We start from the raw sequence: 18,177 nt of genomic DNA on the forward strand, positions 1-18,177 counted from the left end.
TTATGTTGTATTTAGCAGTCCCTTATCGGGCTTTCTTTGTACTTTGTATTTTACCTCGGGGGCTTTTCATCGAGGTGTGATCAGTAGAATTTCCTCTTGTTGGGAAAAAGGTTGAAGCTGTCACATAAGAATTTATCAATGAAATCTCTATAGGGCCTAAAAGCCTATTTACTATGGAATTGAATGTAGCTTTTGCATTTGTCAAACCAAAAGGTATCAAAAGAGTCCAAACGAAGTCGTGAAAGCTCTTATGAACATCCTCAGGTACTAGACTATTAGCTTGATGGATATCAGGGAATTTGGGCACTATATTCTATTCATGTGCATTTCAGTAGGCTGTCTGTGGGTGCATTTAGACATTACTCCTCATTCAGTGTAGCATTGCCTGGCATCCTTGGCAAGAGAAAATTGGAGGCACTGTGGCTGGTCACTGAGTGCTGGTTACCCTGGTGGTATTGTACGTTGTTTGCATGCTTCTTTATGGATTCCATTGCCCATTCATGAGTTCTCTTCTTGAAGGTCATTGTTCTCTTTTATATTCACTGTTCAGTGTGTTTGTGTTTGTTCCTTGTGTTTATTGCTCCTGCTTCTATTATGCACTCTCACACAGACAATTTATGATGTCCACTTTTCAAGTCAATGTGGCTGAAAATAGGTGCACTAAACAGCATATCCTAGATATCATCCATGGAATACAAAAATGTGTTCTTGATAGTGATTTACTGAGCTCATATAATCCTTACACATGCACATGCCCACACACCTGGCAATTGTCATCTTTCTTTTCCATTAGAAGTACTATTGAAAAGGAGATGAAATAGGGCTTATTGATTGCTTTTCTAGTACCTTTTCTCCTTGCCTTGTGCACTCCTCTTGTATTTTTTGCGGACTCTATAATAAGGAATGTTAGGTGGTGAAGAACCCCAAGGATGAGATCAAGTCAATGATCCTTGGGTTGTTTAGGAGGCACTTTTCAGGACTTTGCATGAAAAATAGCATGTTGTAGATACACATTCATTACAGTTTGTTTCCACAACACAATCATTTTCATCATTTTCATAGGCTAAGCAAACAAAAATAAAATCTATTTCTTCTATCTGAACATGATATACAACTGGGATACTCACCCCCTGAGCAGCACTGGCTTTTACAATTTGATTAGAAAATCTTAAATTGTGAATAAAACGAATATCTCCAAGCTCTTAATTAAAAATAGGCTGGAAATCATAGTGCTCTTACCGATAGCACATCATGTCTTCATTTCTGAACAAAGCAAAATTTTCTCACAAGAGCTGTTTTTGTTTTGGTATATGCAGTTGTTTGAGATGGGTCTGGAGTTGTCGTTGGCACGACTTCGAGCACTGGCAAAATTTGCCTTCGGAATGGGCCTCGCACAGGTGGCAGCTCTTCCTGCCAGATGAACACTCCTTTGGTTGGCTGCATTATTTAATTGCAAATTGTATTTTTGCAGATTTCTTTCAAAGGCATTTCATGCAAAGGATTGGTTGTGGCTTTGTGACAGGTTTTATTTTCAACTTTGGCATTCACAGCCTTTGAGCTTCCACCCAATGGTGCTATAGGCACTAAGATATTGGAGTTTCTGTTTCATTCAAGGCCAGATTTGGTAAGTTGTTAACGGTTTGCAGATCATAACTTGGGTGTTTTTTTATAGCCTTGTTAATTTCCAGAATCATAACAGAAAATACAAAGCTTTCTCAAGTGTTTCAATATGAAAGTTGTGAAAAGAAAGATAGGTTCCTCAAAGCCATGTCCTATAACTAATGTGGCGCAGGTGAACATTAGAACAATAGATGAAGCTGTGGTTATTGGTGCAGCTTTGGCAATGTCTTCTTCAGCTTTTGTCCTTCAGGTTAGTACAAGTAAAGTGCTTCAATTCAGTATATGTGCACATTTAACAAGTAGATACAGCCAGCAGCTTCTACAATTGGATGAAGTTCACAATAGTTGGATGATGGATTATACGAATTTCTTCTGTTTGGGACAAGGTTCGACCTTGAAATGTTCACACACTTTATTCGGGCTGGATACAACTTGTTTTTTAGTGAAACATGACATTATCCATAAGGCTAGACTAAGTTTGGTAAGTCTTTGGGGATGAACAAGGTCATTGATCCTTTTCTTGAATCAGGAAATCTTTCCCTCAAAGTAATAACTTGGGATACCTGGCGCCCTGTAGGTATAGGGTGTTTTATCTGTCAGACATCATTGGAACCCTGGAAAGTGGTAATGTATATATAAGTGCCCTGTACAAGCGGCTAGGTGGAGCCCTGCTGGAGCAGTTGGACAGGTTCTATGTGGGAGAGTGGGGAGGCTCTCGTGGAGGCCAGATTGAGTAGTTGGCAGGCACCACATTGTCCGACCACTGCCCGGTTCTCCTGACACTTGACCCCCCAGCATCCGCCCTAGATACACGATCCTGTCAGATCCCTGACTCGATCTATAGGAGGGAGGAGGTGTCGAGATAGATAGAGCAGATTTGGACTAGAGAGTGGGACAGGAGGGACCGGATAGCAGAGGAGGTTGCAGAGGTCCTAGCCGAGTCAAGTAGAATTTGCCAAGAGGCAGCCATACAGGCCAGGTAGCAATGTTGGGAGGAGGAGAGAGCACTCCGGCGGGACTTTGCAGCCATGCAGAGATTATTGCAAGAGGCACCAGGGGACCCCACCCTCCAAGCACAAGAGGTGCGCGCGCGTGCAGCCATTGCTGGCCTAGAGGACAGGCACTCGGAGTTCTCTTTCCACACCTCAGCAGCCTTTTGGGCGCGGAAGGGGGACACGATGTGCAGGGGGTTCTTCCAGGTGCACCAGCCCCGCACCGCAGGAGAGCAGATACGCAGCCTTAGGGATCAATATGGGAGGACCCGTTCTAGCCTTGATGAGGTGATGGAGATTGCCACTGACTATTACACACGCCTTTTCCAGCAGGAGACAGCTTCAGCTAGAGGACAGAGATGCAAACAGCAGGTATGGGATCACATCCCGTCCCTCGTCACAGAGGAGATAGAACACTCCCTCCTAACCCCCTTCACAAGGAATGAACTAGAGGAGGCTTTCCATACACAGGATGGGAAGAAATGCCCGGGGGAGGATAGCCTCTCTAAGGCTTTCTTCACTACCTACTGGGAAGTGGTGAAGGACCCCCTACTGAGGGCTTTCCAGGAGATCTTCACCTTAGGACAGATGCCAAGGAGTCTCTCGGCAGGCCTTATCAGTCTTCTTCCCAAAGGGGGAGACAGGTTGGAGCTCTCCTAGTGGAGACCGATCACTTTATTGTCAGTGGCCTATAAGACACTGGCAAAGATGATTGGTAGGCGATTACGCCGTGTACTTCCAGATATCATTCATGACACACAGATAGGCTTTGTCCAGGATAGGAGCATCCTAGACAATGTATTTACATTCTTTGAGGCGACAAAGTGGGCTCAGCACAGTGGGCAGAGACTGATAGTATTACTCTTGGATTTCGAGAAAGCTTATGACAGGGTGGACTGGGATTTCCTAGAGGGCACCATGGTGAAGTTGGGATTCCCCCACGCTTGGATTCGCGGGGTCTCCGGCTTGTACAGATCGGTCACCAGTAGAGTTCTCATAGGCGGAAGGCGAGGGGAGGAGTTTCGGCTGGAGAGATCGGTTCGACAGGGCTGTCCCCTAGCCCCATACCTGTTCCTACTCTTCGCAGAGGCGATGTCTCACTTCCTCACGTCACGTGTGAGTGGATTACGCGGCCTCCGACTTCCAGTGAGAGAGGAGACTGGGTTGTTAGACTCAAAGTACACAGACGACACAGGTCTCTACATAGAGAACGATGAGGTAATGCTGGAGAGAATGAGGCTGGCTCTTGACATGTTCTGCGTTGCAGCGGGAGCGAAAATCAATTGGTAAAAGTTGGTTGGTTTCCTCACAGACCCGGACTCCAACACAAAGTGGGATGTCCGCCTGGGATTTAGATGGGTGAGCAGAGGGCAAACCATCCGATACCTAGGGTTCCAGGTGGGACTCGACATCACTCCTCCCCAATAGTTTCTTCCTGTCCTCAATTCTATTCAAAGGAAATTGACCTACTAGAGCATAGTTCGCCCCTCACTAGGTCCTCCTAGCAATAGCCTGGTACATCGCCTCGTGTTGGTGCTTCTCCTCATTGTGCGTAGGGCAGCTTCGCCGCTTAGTGCAGAATTTCCTTTGGTCTCGGTCTGATGGCTCCAAGGACTCCAGGGCCAAGGTGGCATGGGCAACCATCATACAACATCGATCAGAGGGAGGGCTTGGGATCATAGACCCAGAGTATCAGAGTATGGCCCTCTTGGGCAAGCTAGTTGTCCGCGGTCTCACACCTGGCGGGGGCAGACCTGGAAGGTCTTACTGCAGGAGGGCCTTCAGGACTATAAACCGAGGCTTGGTGGTGAGTGGAGGCCGTCCCTAAGATGGATCTTCACGTCAGCCCAGATCACCCCCCCCAGAGAGCCTATTCCACGTGTGGCAGGGCCTCCGTAAGGCCCTAATCTAGAGCCCCCCAAGTTGCCAGGAGAAAATAGACCGTCAGGTGATCTGGAACATCCAAGTCAAAGATTGGGAAGGGGCACAGATAGGTGAGCGCCCCCACATCCAGTGGGCTGGGTGGGAGGTGGGTGGGAGGCCGGCCCGGCTCGTTCCATCAGGACATGGGAGGAGGTGTACAAGATGGCGGACGAGGAGGTGCTGCAGCGAGTATCAGGTTGCACGAGAGGAGTGGAGTTGAGGAGAAGAGAGATAGACGCAGCAATACCTCCAGAGTGGCTTCCCCCCCCGATACGAGAGCCGATAGAGCCTAGGGAGGTATGGGCAGCTAGGTTCTCTCCAGCAGGCATCCCCCTTAAGGTGGCAGGTAGAGTGGGTGGTGCCCCCCAGGGGACCTTCTTTGCCGTTCAGGAGGGGGGACGTCTGGCCCTTGACAGAGGGCATCAAGATAAGGGGATTGCCACCCTTTCGTGGAGGAGGATTCGGGTGGTGGGTCTCCAGGGGAAGACTTGGTGACTGGACCCCTGTGTTTTCTGGAAGGAGCTTAAGGAGTGGCGCCTTTGGATCTGGGAGGGCAGACCACTTGATGAGCTGGAGTGGATCCAGGAGAGTGGCTATGGCCGGCCTCTGCGGTCGCCAAAAAGCCACTCAGGTTCCTAGAGTATACTGCCAGGATTGGCAGACATGTACTGATATAGGAGGATATGGACTGGGCGCCGTCACGTAGCAGGCAGTGAGCGGAGCACAGCATCACGAAGCCCTTCCGACGGACCTTTTGGCGCCGCCTATGGGATAGCTGGAGGCCGAGGAGGGTGTCGTATTTTTTATGGCTGGTGGCACATGGAGGCTTGGCGGTGGGAAGCTGGCTTGCCCAGATGCAGAAGGAGGGAGGTTGTATACGTTGCACACAGCAGCCTCTGGAAACCCCAAAGCACTGCCTTCGGTCTTGTGAGGAGGCGCAGCTCGTGTGGAGAGGAGCGTGCCGTATCCTTTGACGTATAGCGCCCAGCCTTGGGTGTATCTCATGGGGAGCTTTCTGTTGGCAAGCAGTCAGCCAAGGCCGTCACCTTTTGTATGAGGCCGGGATGCAGGACACGATATTCATGATCAAGGCAGGGTCATGCGCAGTGGTCGGTCTGGAGGCTCTACCCATCCGCCAGGTACTGGAGCCCACAGCAGACCACTCGGAGGTATGGGAGATCATAGAGAGTCTTACTGGATGGCATATTTGGAAGGCGCGATGCCAGGTGGCTTTCGGCGGAGAGAGACTTTCAGCACTTGCGACCTTAGCAGAGCTATGGACCTCCATCATCAATTCCTCCACGGCCGATGGGATCAAGTGCAGGGCGAGTCCAGGGCGAGTCAAGAGCTCCGTGGTCACTTCATGCGTACCTGGGGCGGCCAAGGTCTGTTCTTTGTGATGCAGGCAGGCAGCCCCATTTGGCAATATATACCCCCCCCCCCCCTCCCCAATGGCTTCTTGCCCCCATCCCCCCTAGACCACCTTGAGAGGCTTGTATACATGATGTACTGGTGACTCTGCTTCAGCTCCAGCTAGTCTGTTGAGCATGAGCACTCTGTTGTAATCAGTTTTTTGAGTAATATAATCAGCCACATTTTACTTGCAAATATATAAGTGCCCTGTAGGTATAGGGTGGTTTATCTGTCAAACATCTCATTGGAACCCTGGAAAGTGGTAATGCATATGTAAGTCCACCAAGTTTAATGAAGAGCATAGTCTCTTTCATGGCCACTCTATAAAAGCAGTTCTGTAAAACTTGAATCTCGCTTTTGACTACTTCAAGTGAAACTAAATCACCCTTCTCAGATATTTGTCCAAAATGCCTGTTTTCTTGTACTTAAGCATATCTAGAGGACTCCCGCTCACATTTGGCTCTTGAGAAGAAATTGGATAATCCATAAGCCTTTGAAGTATCTTATGACCGGATTTGAAGCAGGTCAAGGTGACTGGCTTTATATGAAGCATATTATGACCACAACCAAAGAGTGTATCCTCCTCTTGGTCTTTGTGGCAAATTTATATTGGGTGTGGTATGTTTTGCTTTTGCTTACTTAGAAAGCACTGAGAAAAGAGAGTGAAATTAAATTGAAAATTTATGACAAAACCCATGATTAATGGATTGAGTTTTACTCAGTTCACTTCTGATCTACTTCAATCCAATAGAGGGAATGCCACATTGATCTTGCATATTCCAAAATATAGGAGGCCATTGAAAAAGGGGATCCAAATGGAAGGGATGTCAATTAGGAAGGAACATCGAGGAATGTAGGGATTCCGGTGAAAGAACTATGCCATAGATGATTGCTGTTTACTCTACAAAGGTAGAGTATGTCCCTAAGGATTGAGAGTTGTGTCGAATACTATGAGTGTCATGATGGCCCTCGTGCAGGACACCAAAGAGTTAACTACACTTACAGTCTAGTTTACAAGACAATTTATTGCTTCCACCTTTTAACTCCTTTAAAAAGTGGGAGAGAATCTCCCTGGATTTCATTGTTGGATTACCTAAAACATAAGAGGGGAAACAGCTGTGCACAGTTAATTGTGAATAGATTGACCAAAATTGCTAGGCTTTTTCCAACCACATCTAGTGTTAGAACTCCAAAATTGGCTATATTGTTCAGAACCAATTGTATGGCCTACTTGCAAATATTGTTTTTTATCAGAATAGAAAAGTTCAACAATTACTTTTGGAGAGCTGTTTTTATGAGGCTGAACGCTAAAGTTAGCATGAGTACAACGGCGTATCCGAAACAGATGGGCAAATTGAAAGGATCGACCAAATCCAAAAAGATATACTTTGTGCATATATAGGTAAAACGCAAACTGATTGGGAAGAGTACTTACCTATAGTAGAGGTTGCATACAACATTGCCAGGTACTCTTCTACCACATATAGTTCCTTTATGTGAAATTGTAAGAGGAGAACTTTGTTCAGGCAACAAAAGTCTTCTTAAAGGATAGGAATGAACTGCTAAAACTTGCACAAAGCAACATTAGGGAGACACAAGATAGAGCCATAGCCTATGCTGACCCACATAGAAGACCTCTTGCATCTGAGGAAGGAAAACAATTGTATTTGAGGGTGTGTAAACAATCTGAAACCATGAAAATGGGATAATATCTCAAGCCGTCTTCTGAGTGTCGTAGGTATTAGGGTCCATTGACAATACTTAAGAAGATAGGTGAAAGGGCTTACAAGCTCAACTTCGGCTAGTAACATAGATCCAGTGTTTCATGTAAGTACACAGAACATCCAATCAAGCATTAGGCAATCCATGCAGGGGACAACACTGAGGGCCACAGTAGCAGGAGTAGATCTTGCTGTTAGGAGGAAACTTGATGGCCTGTGCCTCCCACCAAACATCTCAAAACCTACTAGCAATGAGAAAAGAACTTAGCAAATGACAAGTTATGGATATGAAGTCTGTATGCTACTATGCTGAGCAATCTTGAAAATCAAGGTATTTATAAAAAAGCCAACAGTTAAGCTATTTGTAAAAAGGCCAAAGGTTCGAGGGAGGGGAAACAGGGTATTTGACAATGATAAAATTTGTACATTTAATTTATGAGTTCGTTGCATCATTCTGTGGGACAATTATTAAACTTCACAATGTAATGAGGTTTTCTCAGACGCAACAAAAGTAATCTGCCTCCTCTCTGCTGCACCCCCCACCTTTGTGCCATCAGAATAAACCAAAATACCCTAAAGTGCATTAAGAACATATCCATGCTTACCCTGGGCTTGCTTAAATGGACAGCCAAACTTATTGTCTTGGCTTCTGTTGCATAGTACTGACCATCTGGCAGTACAGCATGGAATCAAAGCATTATCTAAACTCAGCACAGCAAGTAATCCCAGTAGGCATACTGATGTAAGATTTATGTAGATCTTTATGTAGGGAAATAGCCCTGCACATGCACTGCACACCAATGTCCATTGATGGTTAAATCTTGCATGTACACTCTTTGAAAGAGTGTAATGGGAGCTACAGATCTTGTGCACACATCTAGAAAATCGTCTATAATATATATTGGAGAAAACCTCATTGGAGTAGAGTTCAAAATGATTTCTCTAAACATTTCAAATGTGTAACAATCTATGTCTGTACAAGGATTTTCTGTGATCCTTGATATTGTCAGCTAGAACAATTGAAATACAGTTGGTCTTCTAGACAAATCGGGTTATTTGGAATATTCAGTCTTAAGAAGATGTCGTAAACACTTTTCTGTAAATCATCAGATTCCTGACTTGCACTGGTGTGACAAAATTTTCAGCTCCTTGCAGAGAAAGGGGAGCTTCCAACTCGTTTTGGCTCAGCTACACTTGGAATTCTACTGTTTCAGGCAATCACTACCTTCGATTTGGTATTAGATGACGGGTGTGCATCTTTGATTTGCTTCTAACATCTTCCTGTATTGAGTCTGCAGGATATTGCAGTAGTCCCTTTGCTAGTTATTCTGCCAATACTCGAGAGTGGGGTATGTCACTGATCTGAAGGTGTTATACATGAGTATTTTGTCACCTCTGTTTGATCTAGCTTAGTCCAAGTGATAAAACCCAACCTTTTAGCACTTGCTATGCAGACATTGGGAAAAGAGAGTGTCTGGCCCCTCCTGGCAGCTGAAAGTCTTAAGGCTCTTGGTGGGCTGGGTCTCCTTTCTCTTGGTGGCCAAGTGTTTATCCGTCGTATATTCGAGGTGTGAGATTGTGGGCTTGTTCATTGCATTACTTTATTATCCATGTACTATCTGGGAAGCTTTGGGAATTAACAATACTATGGTGCAGGTTGTAGCTGATTCTAGGAGTGCAGAAGCATTCAATGCTCTTTGTCTCTTGACAGTCACTGGGACATCTCTAGTCACACAAAAACTTGGATTTAGTGATACAGTATGGCACTTGGATGAGCAATCTATCTACTGAAAAGATTAGAACCTTAGACAGGTCATCTTTACATGCATGAGCAGTAACATGCAATTTTATTTTTGCAGCTGGGGGCTTTTCTTGCTGGTGCATTGCTGGCAGAAACCAATTTTCGAACACAAATTGAAGCTGAAATTAGGCCTTTCAGGGGACTGTTGCTTGGATTGTTTTTTGTGACAACGGGAACTTCAATTGATATTCAGGTCTCTTCATTATGTTTAATATACAGTAGGTCAGTTTATCTATTTATATCTTAAGAGTCCAGCAAACTGCAAGTTCTTTTTTGGATGCCTGTCCAGGCAGCATAGGTCTCATTACTTGTGTATTGAAACTTTTATTGTCTGGTTGATTCTTAATAGAAATCTAACGGTATGTGGGAAGTCGAAACGTTTTATAGGAATAGAAGGCTAGCGGTTTTAAATGTCACCAGTCGTCTTTATAATATAATAGGATGGTCAGATGATGAAAATACGAAATATTTAAAAGGTAGAATCACCAGTGAGTCTTTTGTAAGATGTTAAAACAGAGGGATGAGTTCAAAATTACACACCAAAGCCATGTCCAGTAGCTGCTTTTTTAAGCCACTTATTTTGTGAATAAGAATTTTGTTGCTTCACTTATGGACATCAAGCTGATCAGTCGCTCTGTTTTCCCAGCTCTTATTACGAGAATGGCCAAATGTATTGACCCTTCTAGGAGGGCTCATTGCCATAAAGACAGCAATTATAACAGCAATAGGGCCTTCTGTTGGGTTGACTTTACCAGAGAGTGTTCGGATCGGGCTGCTGCTGTCTCAGGGAGGAGAGTTTGCATTTGTTGTGTTTTCCCTTGCTAACAGGTGCCTTGTACCTTGCTAGTTCAATATGATATGTTTGAAGCTTGGGACACATCAAGCTCTAGCAAATGAACAGTTGACATCAGATTTTTGTTGAGTTGCATCCATTAAATCATGCAGAACTTTGGGTTAGAATTTTGATGTCATGGCTAACACACTGCAAATTTGACTTTTGCAGATTAGGAGTTCTTCCTTTGGAGTTGAACAGGCTACTAATTATAGTTGTTGTTCTCTCCATGTCTTTGACACCTTTTCTTAATGAGGTTGGCCAAAAACTGGCTGAATTTATAGAAGCACGCTTTGATGTACCTCAAGAAAATGTAAGTAATGTTCAAACGCATTGACTGCAACAAATCATGGAATGAATGATTTGACTGAAATGTGTAGCTGTACACACAAGCAGGAAATGGTTGTTGAGAACTTTGAGGTGAATGAACCTGTTGTGATCATTGGGTTTGGACAAATGGGCCAGGTACTTGGATCAGTTTTCCCAACATGCACAGAAGGGTACTGTGATTTACTATGTGAATATTAAGGAATATTCTGTTGTTTTGTAGGTGCTGGCAAACTTCTTGTCAACTCCTTTGGCTAGTGGACTTGGAGGAGACTCTGCTGGATGGAAATTTATAGCTTTTGAACTTGATCCTGCTAGAGTCAAGGTACTATAACATCCTATTCATGCCTCCGTGTGTTTGTGTTTGAGTGATATTATTTACAACTTCATGATATTGATCATGATCAGTATTCTCTTTTTGCACATTGTTTTTGATAGGCTTATGTTCTTCCTGGACATGTTTGCTTTCTACATTGTGTGTTTTCCCAATGTTTCTGATACATTTTCCCTAATGCTCACTTTCTTGGTAGCATCATAGTTGGAACATTGGTTTCACAGAAACGAAAATATGTCAGTGTGGTTTCTTTGAGGGTAAAAATAATGGCTGTCCTTTATCCACACAGCTTGTTCGCTGTTGGAAACAAAGTTTGGTTGATTTGAAATGGACACCTAGGATGTTTGATTTACCTCTTGCTTTCCAGGAACCAAGAAATGGGCGATCTGGGATATGTTCATTTGTTGTTACCTCTACTTGTTATCATTTGAGCATGCTCTAGAGGCCTGTTTGGAGGAAAATTAGAGATCTTATCATGAGTTTTCAACTTATTCTCAGTGCAACTTTGTTGATTGGAGTTTGCAGCATTCTTTATCAAATGCTTGCCTTTAACCTTTGTTGTTGGCCACTGCCAAAAATTTATAAGCATATTCTTCCTTCGCCTTGGATTAACGATCATGCTAGTCTTCAACATGTTCGAGGGAAATCTTACTTTGTATATGGAAACATAAGCTGCCTTTATACCAATCTGGCTTTCCTTTTGGAGATGTCTAGTGTGTGTGTTGTTTTCTGTTGTTCTTGCGAAGAGGGGCATTAGCACTTCAGCATGTCAACAATGTACTGCACCTTTGGATATAGTCCCTCATATTCTATGGTTCAGCCCTTCAGTTCATTATTTTCTGGACAGATTGTCTACTTATCTGAGTGAGATTCCCTTATTCTACATTTGACAGATACTTTTGGTTGTTTACAATATGCCTACAACTCTTAGAGATTTCTCTCACTTTTTGGCTTGAGTTATCCAAACTAGAATTGTTCTGTTGTGTAAAATAGAGAATTGAAAATTACACAAAATCAAATTTATAATTGCTCAAATTCGTAGTTCTTGTCGTGCTCTTTGTTTTGAGCTATAGAATACCTCCATTTGATATCGTATGCAAAAGTTATGGCCAAAATACACGAGTGTTGCCAAGCTTCCGTAGTTGTCCACTACTTCTATAACATGCTCTATATCCACTCAAAATGGATAGAATGGCTCCAAATTGAATTCTTGAAATGTATTTTAAATTTTTTTCTCTACTTGCATACATTTGAGAGAAAAAAAATGGAAGAGAATGTTGATTTCTCTCCTCTTGAAAGGCTTGAATGTTGCTCAATCTCTTTAAGCATCCAAACCCTCTTTCTGAGTATCCAAAGCCAAGTTGTTTTGTATCACTGCCAGCCACTAACGGTTTCCCAAATCAATTCCAAAATGGGCCTGCAAGCCCAAATTGAGTACATGCTTGACTTAGAACTAGATCCCAGCTATGAGAATTGTACCTCTATCAATGTGTAGATAGTAAGTATCAATGTCGAAGAAGAAGCTCGAATCTTCAACCTTCGCAACAAAGCTTCACTCCTCATGCTCCGCACTTCAAGCATGAGCTCTCACGAATATCAAACATCACTCTAATACCAATTGAGAGGAAATCAATGGTGGAATGTGCGATATAAACTATGGAGTGTAAGAGGGTTGAGAGAGACAAGAACACAAGAGAGTTATGTGAGTACAAAATGATTGGTACCCTTATTTTTTGTTATCTTTACTTATATATGATTGTACAATGTGTGTATATACAAGGGGTGCCCACCTAACTATTGGCCATTGGTCTTTACCTCAACAGCCAACACACACGCACTAATTGTGAATGCTTAATGCTTTGGGTGTTGGGTTTTACTCATGCCTACCCTCACATAGGAGTGTCGATGATCCACAATAGGACATTGGGGCACTTTTTACTCTCCGTAAGAGAAGTTTTCTCCTCCAGTCATATTACTTTTTATTTGTGTATTTATGTTACACAGTTCGGTCACGACCTTAAGGCACTTATACAACCCTAAAGTCTAAGGGTTGTACTTTTGTACTTTCACTTACACACTTTGAATCTAATCGTATGTCAAACTGTATCTACACTTTCACTCCCTCTCTATTGTTCACTCTGTGTACTCAGCTTAGACCTGCCATCTCTATCTTCAACATTTGGTATCAGAGCTCGAGGTTCGTCAAGCTAGCCTCCATCAGCTGCAACACTCTCGTTAGCCTAATTAGGTTCGCCCGGTCCAGCTCCTTTTCAGCTCTCCAAGAGCTGGCACCTATGGCCAACCAACACCTACCTAGCCTTGTCTGCTAGCAGGCTTACCAACCCTGCACCACCCTGCAGTGCCACCCTATTCAGCAGCACCTCCCTGTCCAGTTGCACTGCCCCTTGTTCTGCTTTGCTCTGCCAAGTTTGCCTGTGCACTAACAGCTCCATCACCAGCCTGGGAAGTCTCACCTGCATTTTCAGCAACCACAACTCATGTTCGGCTCATCTTCGGCTGTCACAAGTATATTTTATCATTTCATTTGAAAAATCAGAGCTACAGCAGGGGGGCTTCTAGGAGGAAAGGTGCATTTCTACTTCAATAAGTGCTTTTGGATAGAAATTGCGATACAAATTGCAGAAATTTCATGGAATTTGGATTAAAAAATTTGGGGCTTTTGCATGTTTGGCATTGCTATATGTGCTGAAGTTTCAGTCTGAAATTGATTGAAATTGTGGACATTGGATGGTCAAATTTTGGGGCTTTTGTGTTTTCAGTGCTGTTGAGCACTGTTCTTGCATTGAGTAACATGCTACTTATTGAAATCTGTAAATATTTCAGCACATTGGGACAATAGTGATCAAGTGTGACAGAGTTTTGTTAATTATAGCTTGGTGTTTGCTGTAATTTCTAGAAATTTGTAGATTTCCAGGTTAATCCAGCTTTGGTTATTGCTCTTGTGCCTTTTGGAAGAGTGACATTTATCATGGCCAATCAAGGACAGAGTGATGTATTCACTTATGTATCTAAAGAGGATAGATTGGATGGCAATAGCTATTCTCTATGGTCCTCCATGATAAAGAATGTGCTCGTTGCCAAAAATCTTTGAGAGTATGTTAGTGGCGAAGAAGTCAATCCTGGAGTTGTGGCTCTTGCAACTCCTCCCCAAGGAGGACGTGGTCAGAGGCTAGTTCCAACTCAGCCACTGCCCCAAATAATAGTTGCGCAGAAGGCTTGGGACACTCGGGATGCCCAAGCATTGTTACTTATTGCATTGGCAGTTTAGTGGTCCATAATCCCACATATATGGTTTGTTACTTCTTCATGAGTAGCATAGCTTACACTTGAGCAAATGTTTGCTAGAAAAAATGAGACATGTATTTCTTTCTTGAAAAATGAGCTTGAAAATGTGAAGATGGATGAAGGTGATGGTATGCAGGATCATCTTAACAAAATTCAGGACTTGCATAAGCAATTGATGAATGTAGATGAGTGTTATTCTGATGCACAGATGAGTATTATTCCTTGCCACCTTCTTATTTAGTCTTTCATATGAATCTCACAATGAGAATTTCTCGACAGCTACTTACCTTTCTTACCTTTCTTCATTTGGTAGACACCCAAAAGCACAAAAGTGACCAACTAAAGGTTTATGGCTGTCAAGTGCATATTTGTGCGATACAACAATGAAAGCAAAGGGTATAGATTATATGATTCTATTTCCCAAAAAGTCTTTGTCAATAGGGATGTGATTTTTGATGAAAAATCAGAATTATCTCTTGCTGCTTTTGACATATATCAGGCTACAAATAATGTGTTTGAAGGGCTGCAGCCTATTTCTTTTGGTGATACAGTTGGAATTTCATTAAATTAACAAAATGTTTAGCCAATTGCTCCATTAAACAATGCAAAAATTCAGCCTATGGCTGATCTGAATATTCAGCAAGATGCTGAACTTGAGGTTCATCAAGAGCATGCACATAACAGCTCGAATCCAATCTCCTAATCTTCAAAGAGGTACTCAACAGTCCCACTTGGCAATGAATGAACCTCTCCATCAAGTCATGTTCAACTATCACAATGATCTCTTCGTCTCCCTAATGCATAAGCAAGGGATTGACATTGAGGACAAAAGTGACAAATCTATGGATGATGAAGATGATGACATAAACACCAACTCTGTCAACTATGATACCGATGGTTGAATTATAGAGAAGATCTGGGCTGATCCTAAGCCCTCACATACAAAAGATTTGCTTAGCGATACGAGTGTAGTTAGACTTAAATCCAAACTTGAGTGGTTGGAACACCTAGAGGTATTAGACTACAAGCAAATGGAATATCAATCCATCAAATTGCTTCCCAATTTCAGAATACTCTTGGCCAACAAGGAATATGACCCTACCTTTGATGCTCCACCAACAAAAAACACCAGCTTAATTATGGATGGGAGCGACAATTCAAACCTTGAAATACCAACACCATCCATGTCACGCAAGGCCGGAACAAAACTCCTGATTCATCTCTAGTGTAAATACCTTAAAAACATCGCACCTAAAAATAAGTTAGAACCAAAGAGCAAGAAGAAGCCACGCGATCTCCCAATTTTTTTTATCAAATTAAAAAAGGAGACGAGGTCATTATGTTACTTGGTGCAAAAAGGAAAGGGCAAGCCAACAAACCCATTGAGAAGATCAAGGAGGTCAACCTTGCTCAATCAAGGGAAACCCCTAAATCGATCTACGTAGTTGAGGACCACAATGCAAAAGTTGAACGACTACTCGATCTACTCAAGGAGTATTATGATATATTTGTCTAGAATTGCTCTGACCTCAAGGGTATATCCTCTTAGGTACTGATACATGCTATTCGAAATTGGATGCCAAACTTACTAAATAGAATTCCCTACCCCATGAATCCATACTATATATACAATAATGTGTAAGAAGAGCTGGAGAAACTACAAAAAGCAAGATTCATTTATGAGATTTAGCATATAGATTGGGTATTAGGCATCATTGTGGTACTCAAGAAAAATAGAAAATTTCAAGTATGCATTAACTACAAGAAACTAAATTCTGTAGTTAAAAGAGACCATCATCCACTACTGTATATAGGCCATATGAGTAAGTGTGTGCCAAGAAAGAAAGCTTATAACTTTTTATATGGTTTTTCAGGCTATAACCATGAACAAGTGCACTTAGATGATTGACTCAAGACTATCTTTGCCACCGAATGAAGGGTGTTTGCCTAGATTGTTGTACCTTTTGGCTTTACAAATGCACCACCACTTTCCAAAGACTTGTATGTACTATTTTCAAGGATATACTAAGATGTTGCCTTGAAATATTTGTGGATGACCTCTATGTCCAATTTAGCTAGGACCAATACTTTAAAAGCTTCGACTAGTCTTCAAGCAATGTCAGTAGTGCCACTTGTCTTTGAATCCCTCAAAGTATCCTTGAAGTGTTAATTCTAGGTTAAATACAACATCACTCTGGACCATGTAGTATCTAGGAATGGCATTGCAAGAGATATAACCAAGATTGAGGTAATAATGGATCTTCCACTATTCACCAGCCACAAAGTCATCCAATGTTTCCTCAAACATACTTGTTACTATTGTTGCTTTGTACTAAACTATGCTTTCATAGCACCTCTTTACAAGCTGCTAATTATTTGGGAATGGACAAAGGAATGCTAGACTTCATACGAAGCTTTGAAAAATACTCTCATGACCGCATTTATTTACAAGCCCTAGATTGGACAATCACTTTCCATGTGCATATCCATATATCCAAAATCTAGTTGAATCTATGTTGTCCCAACCCATGAGCATAATATAGACTTCCCAGTGAGCTTTACTAGCAAACAGATCGCCAAAGACAAAATGAGCTACTCTGTGATAGGACGGGAAGGATTAGCAATGGTGTATGTTGTCAAGAAGTTTCAATACTAGTTGGCTATCCCATTCACATTCTTTGTAAACCGTCAAGTACTATATTCGGTGAAGAAGCCTTTTAGTCTAGGCCGCATTACTAGATGACTTCTACTTCTATTAAAATTTGCTTTTTTCATGGTCGTATGCAAAGGGAACAAGCATAATAGATAGTTATAGTTAACTAGATGGTATGATCATGAAATTTTTTTGCAACGTGCATATGTAGGCTAAAAGTCTAAAATGCATGTATCTTTACAAAGAAAACTCACATAAGGATTCTAGGATTGTTTTTGTAATGTATTAAAAAAGATCGTTCATATAATATCGTATTGGGGAATCCCTAAAGTTTAGAAAATTTCTAAATTTTAGGAAGTCCCTAAATTTTAAGAGCGTCAAATTGGTCCAAAAATGCTAATCCTTGAAATAGAAAATATGTTCAAAAAATAGAAAGTTTGTGTTTTGATAGTTCTTACAAAACTTAATTGTTTTTATTCTTCAATGTTCTTAGCTGAAAAGTAAAGATAGAGAAAAGAGAAGTGTTAGGATACTTATTGTTCAAGCTTCCAAGGGTCCCATCCATATAAACATGAAACGGGGAATAGGAAGGGAGACAATGACGAGGATGCCAAACCTAGGGAATGGAGATGTGGAAACATGAACAACATTAAAAAAATAAAATTCATTAAAATTTTTAATATTTCGCTCATAATTCATATGAAGTGTTAAAGCCAAGGTATATAATCCACAAGTACAAATCATATTAACTTCAAAGAAATCACGCATTATTCTAAAACTAGTCACTATAAATTGAATTACAACTTTCAAGGCTTTAGAGTCGAGCTAGTCGATTATAAACTGCATAAAACATATACTATAAAATAATGAGCAATAAACTAAGCTGAAAGAACTTAGAACATGTCAAAAAACTTGAAAATTCTACAAACATAAAGTCCAATCTATAGAATGATAAAGCAAAATGTGGCATGCGAAAAATAGCCCAAAGGGCAACTATAAGACTACAAGTATAAATATAATGCCGGCATGGCATAATGGCCCAAGTATCATCATGATCTAAGGCTTCTCTAGTTGCTCCAAAAGTGCCAGCCTCATGATCATGTGTACCATGAATTGCGGCATCTCCCTCAACATCAATATATGTCTTCTTTTCTTGCTACATTTCCCACTCTGTGAATAGATTGGGCTTTGTTGTCATACTATTACATAACATTCTTAAATTAGTAGTAACAAATACCAGATCGTTTGTCCTCTC

The 18,177-nt window shown here is 41.9% G+C and overlaps 1 protein-coding gene across 3 annotated transcripts in view; it reads left to right on the forward strand.

Annotated features, from left to right (window-relative positions):
• Nucleotides 1-18,177, forward strand: part of KEA3 (K+ efflux antiporter 3) — a 126,744-nt gene that overhangs the window by 102,631 nt on the left and 5,936 nt on the right. For all 3 annotated transcript variants that reach the window (XM_087676788.1, XM_087676787.1, XM_087676789.1), the window contains 12 exons: nt 1,317-1,397; nt 1,523-1,624; nt 1,793-1,870; nt 8,815-8,883; nt 8,968-9,018; nt 9,124-9,237; nt 9,326-9,427; nt 9,529-9,663; nt 10,117-10,298; nt 10,474-10,615; nt 10,699-10,767; nt 10,853-10,954. In XM_087676788.1, the coding sequence (XP_087532914.1) occupies nt 1,317-1,397; nt 1,523-1,624; nt 1,793-1,870; nt 8,815-8,883; nt 8,968-9,018; nt 9,124-9,237; nt 9,326-9,427; nt 9,529-9,663; nt 10,117-10,298; nt 10,474-10,615; nt 10,699-10,767; nt 10,853-10,954 (1,227 nt within the window). The remainder of the gene's footprint in view (nt 1-1,316; nt 1,398-1,522; nt 1,625-1,792; nt 1,871-8,814; nt 8,884-8,967; nt 9,019-9,123; nt 9,238-9,325; nt 9,428-9,528; nt 9,664-10,116; nt 10,299-10,473; nt 10,616-10,698; nt 10,768-10,852; nt 10,955-18,177) is intronic.

The sequence above is a fragment of the Lygodium microphyllum genome, chromosome 4, assembly GCF_053477565.2.
Source record: "Lygodium microphyllum isolate KBCC chromosome 4, Lygodium_microphyllum_v1.1.10, whole genome shotgun sequence".
Lineage (NCBI taxonomy): Eukaryota > Viridiplantae > Streptophyta > Polypodiopsida > Schizaeales > Lygodiaceae > Lygodium > Lygodium microphyllum.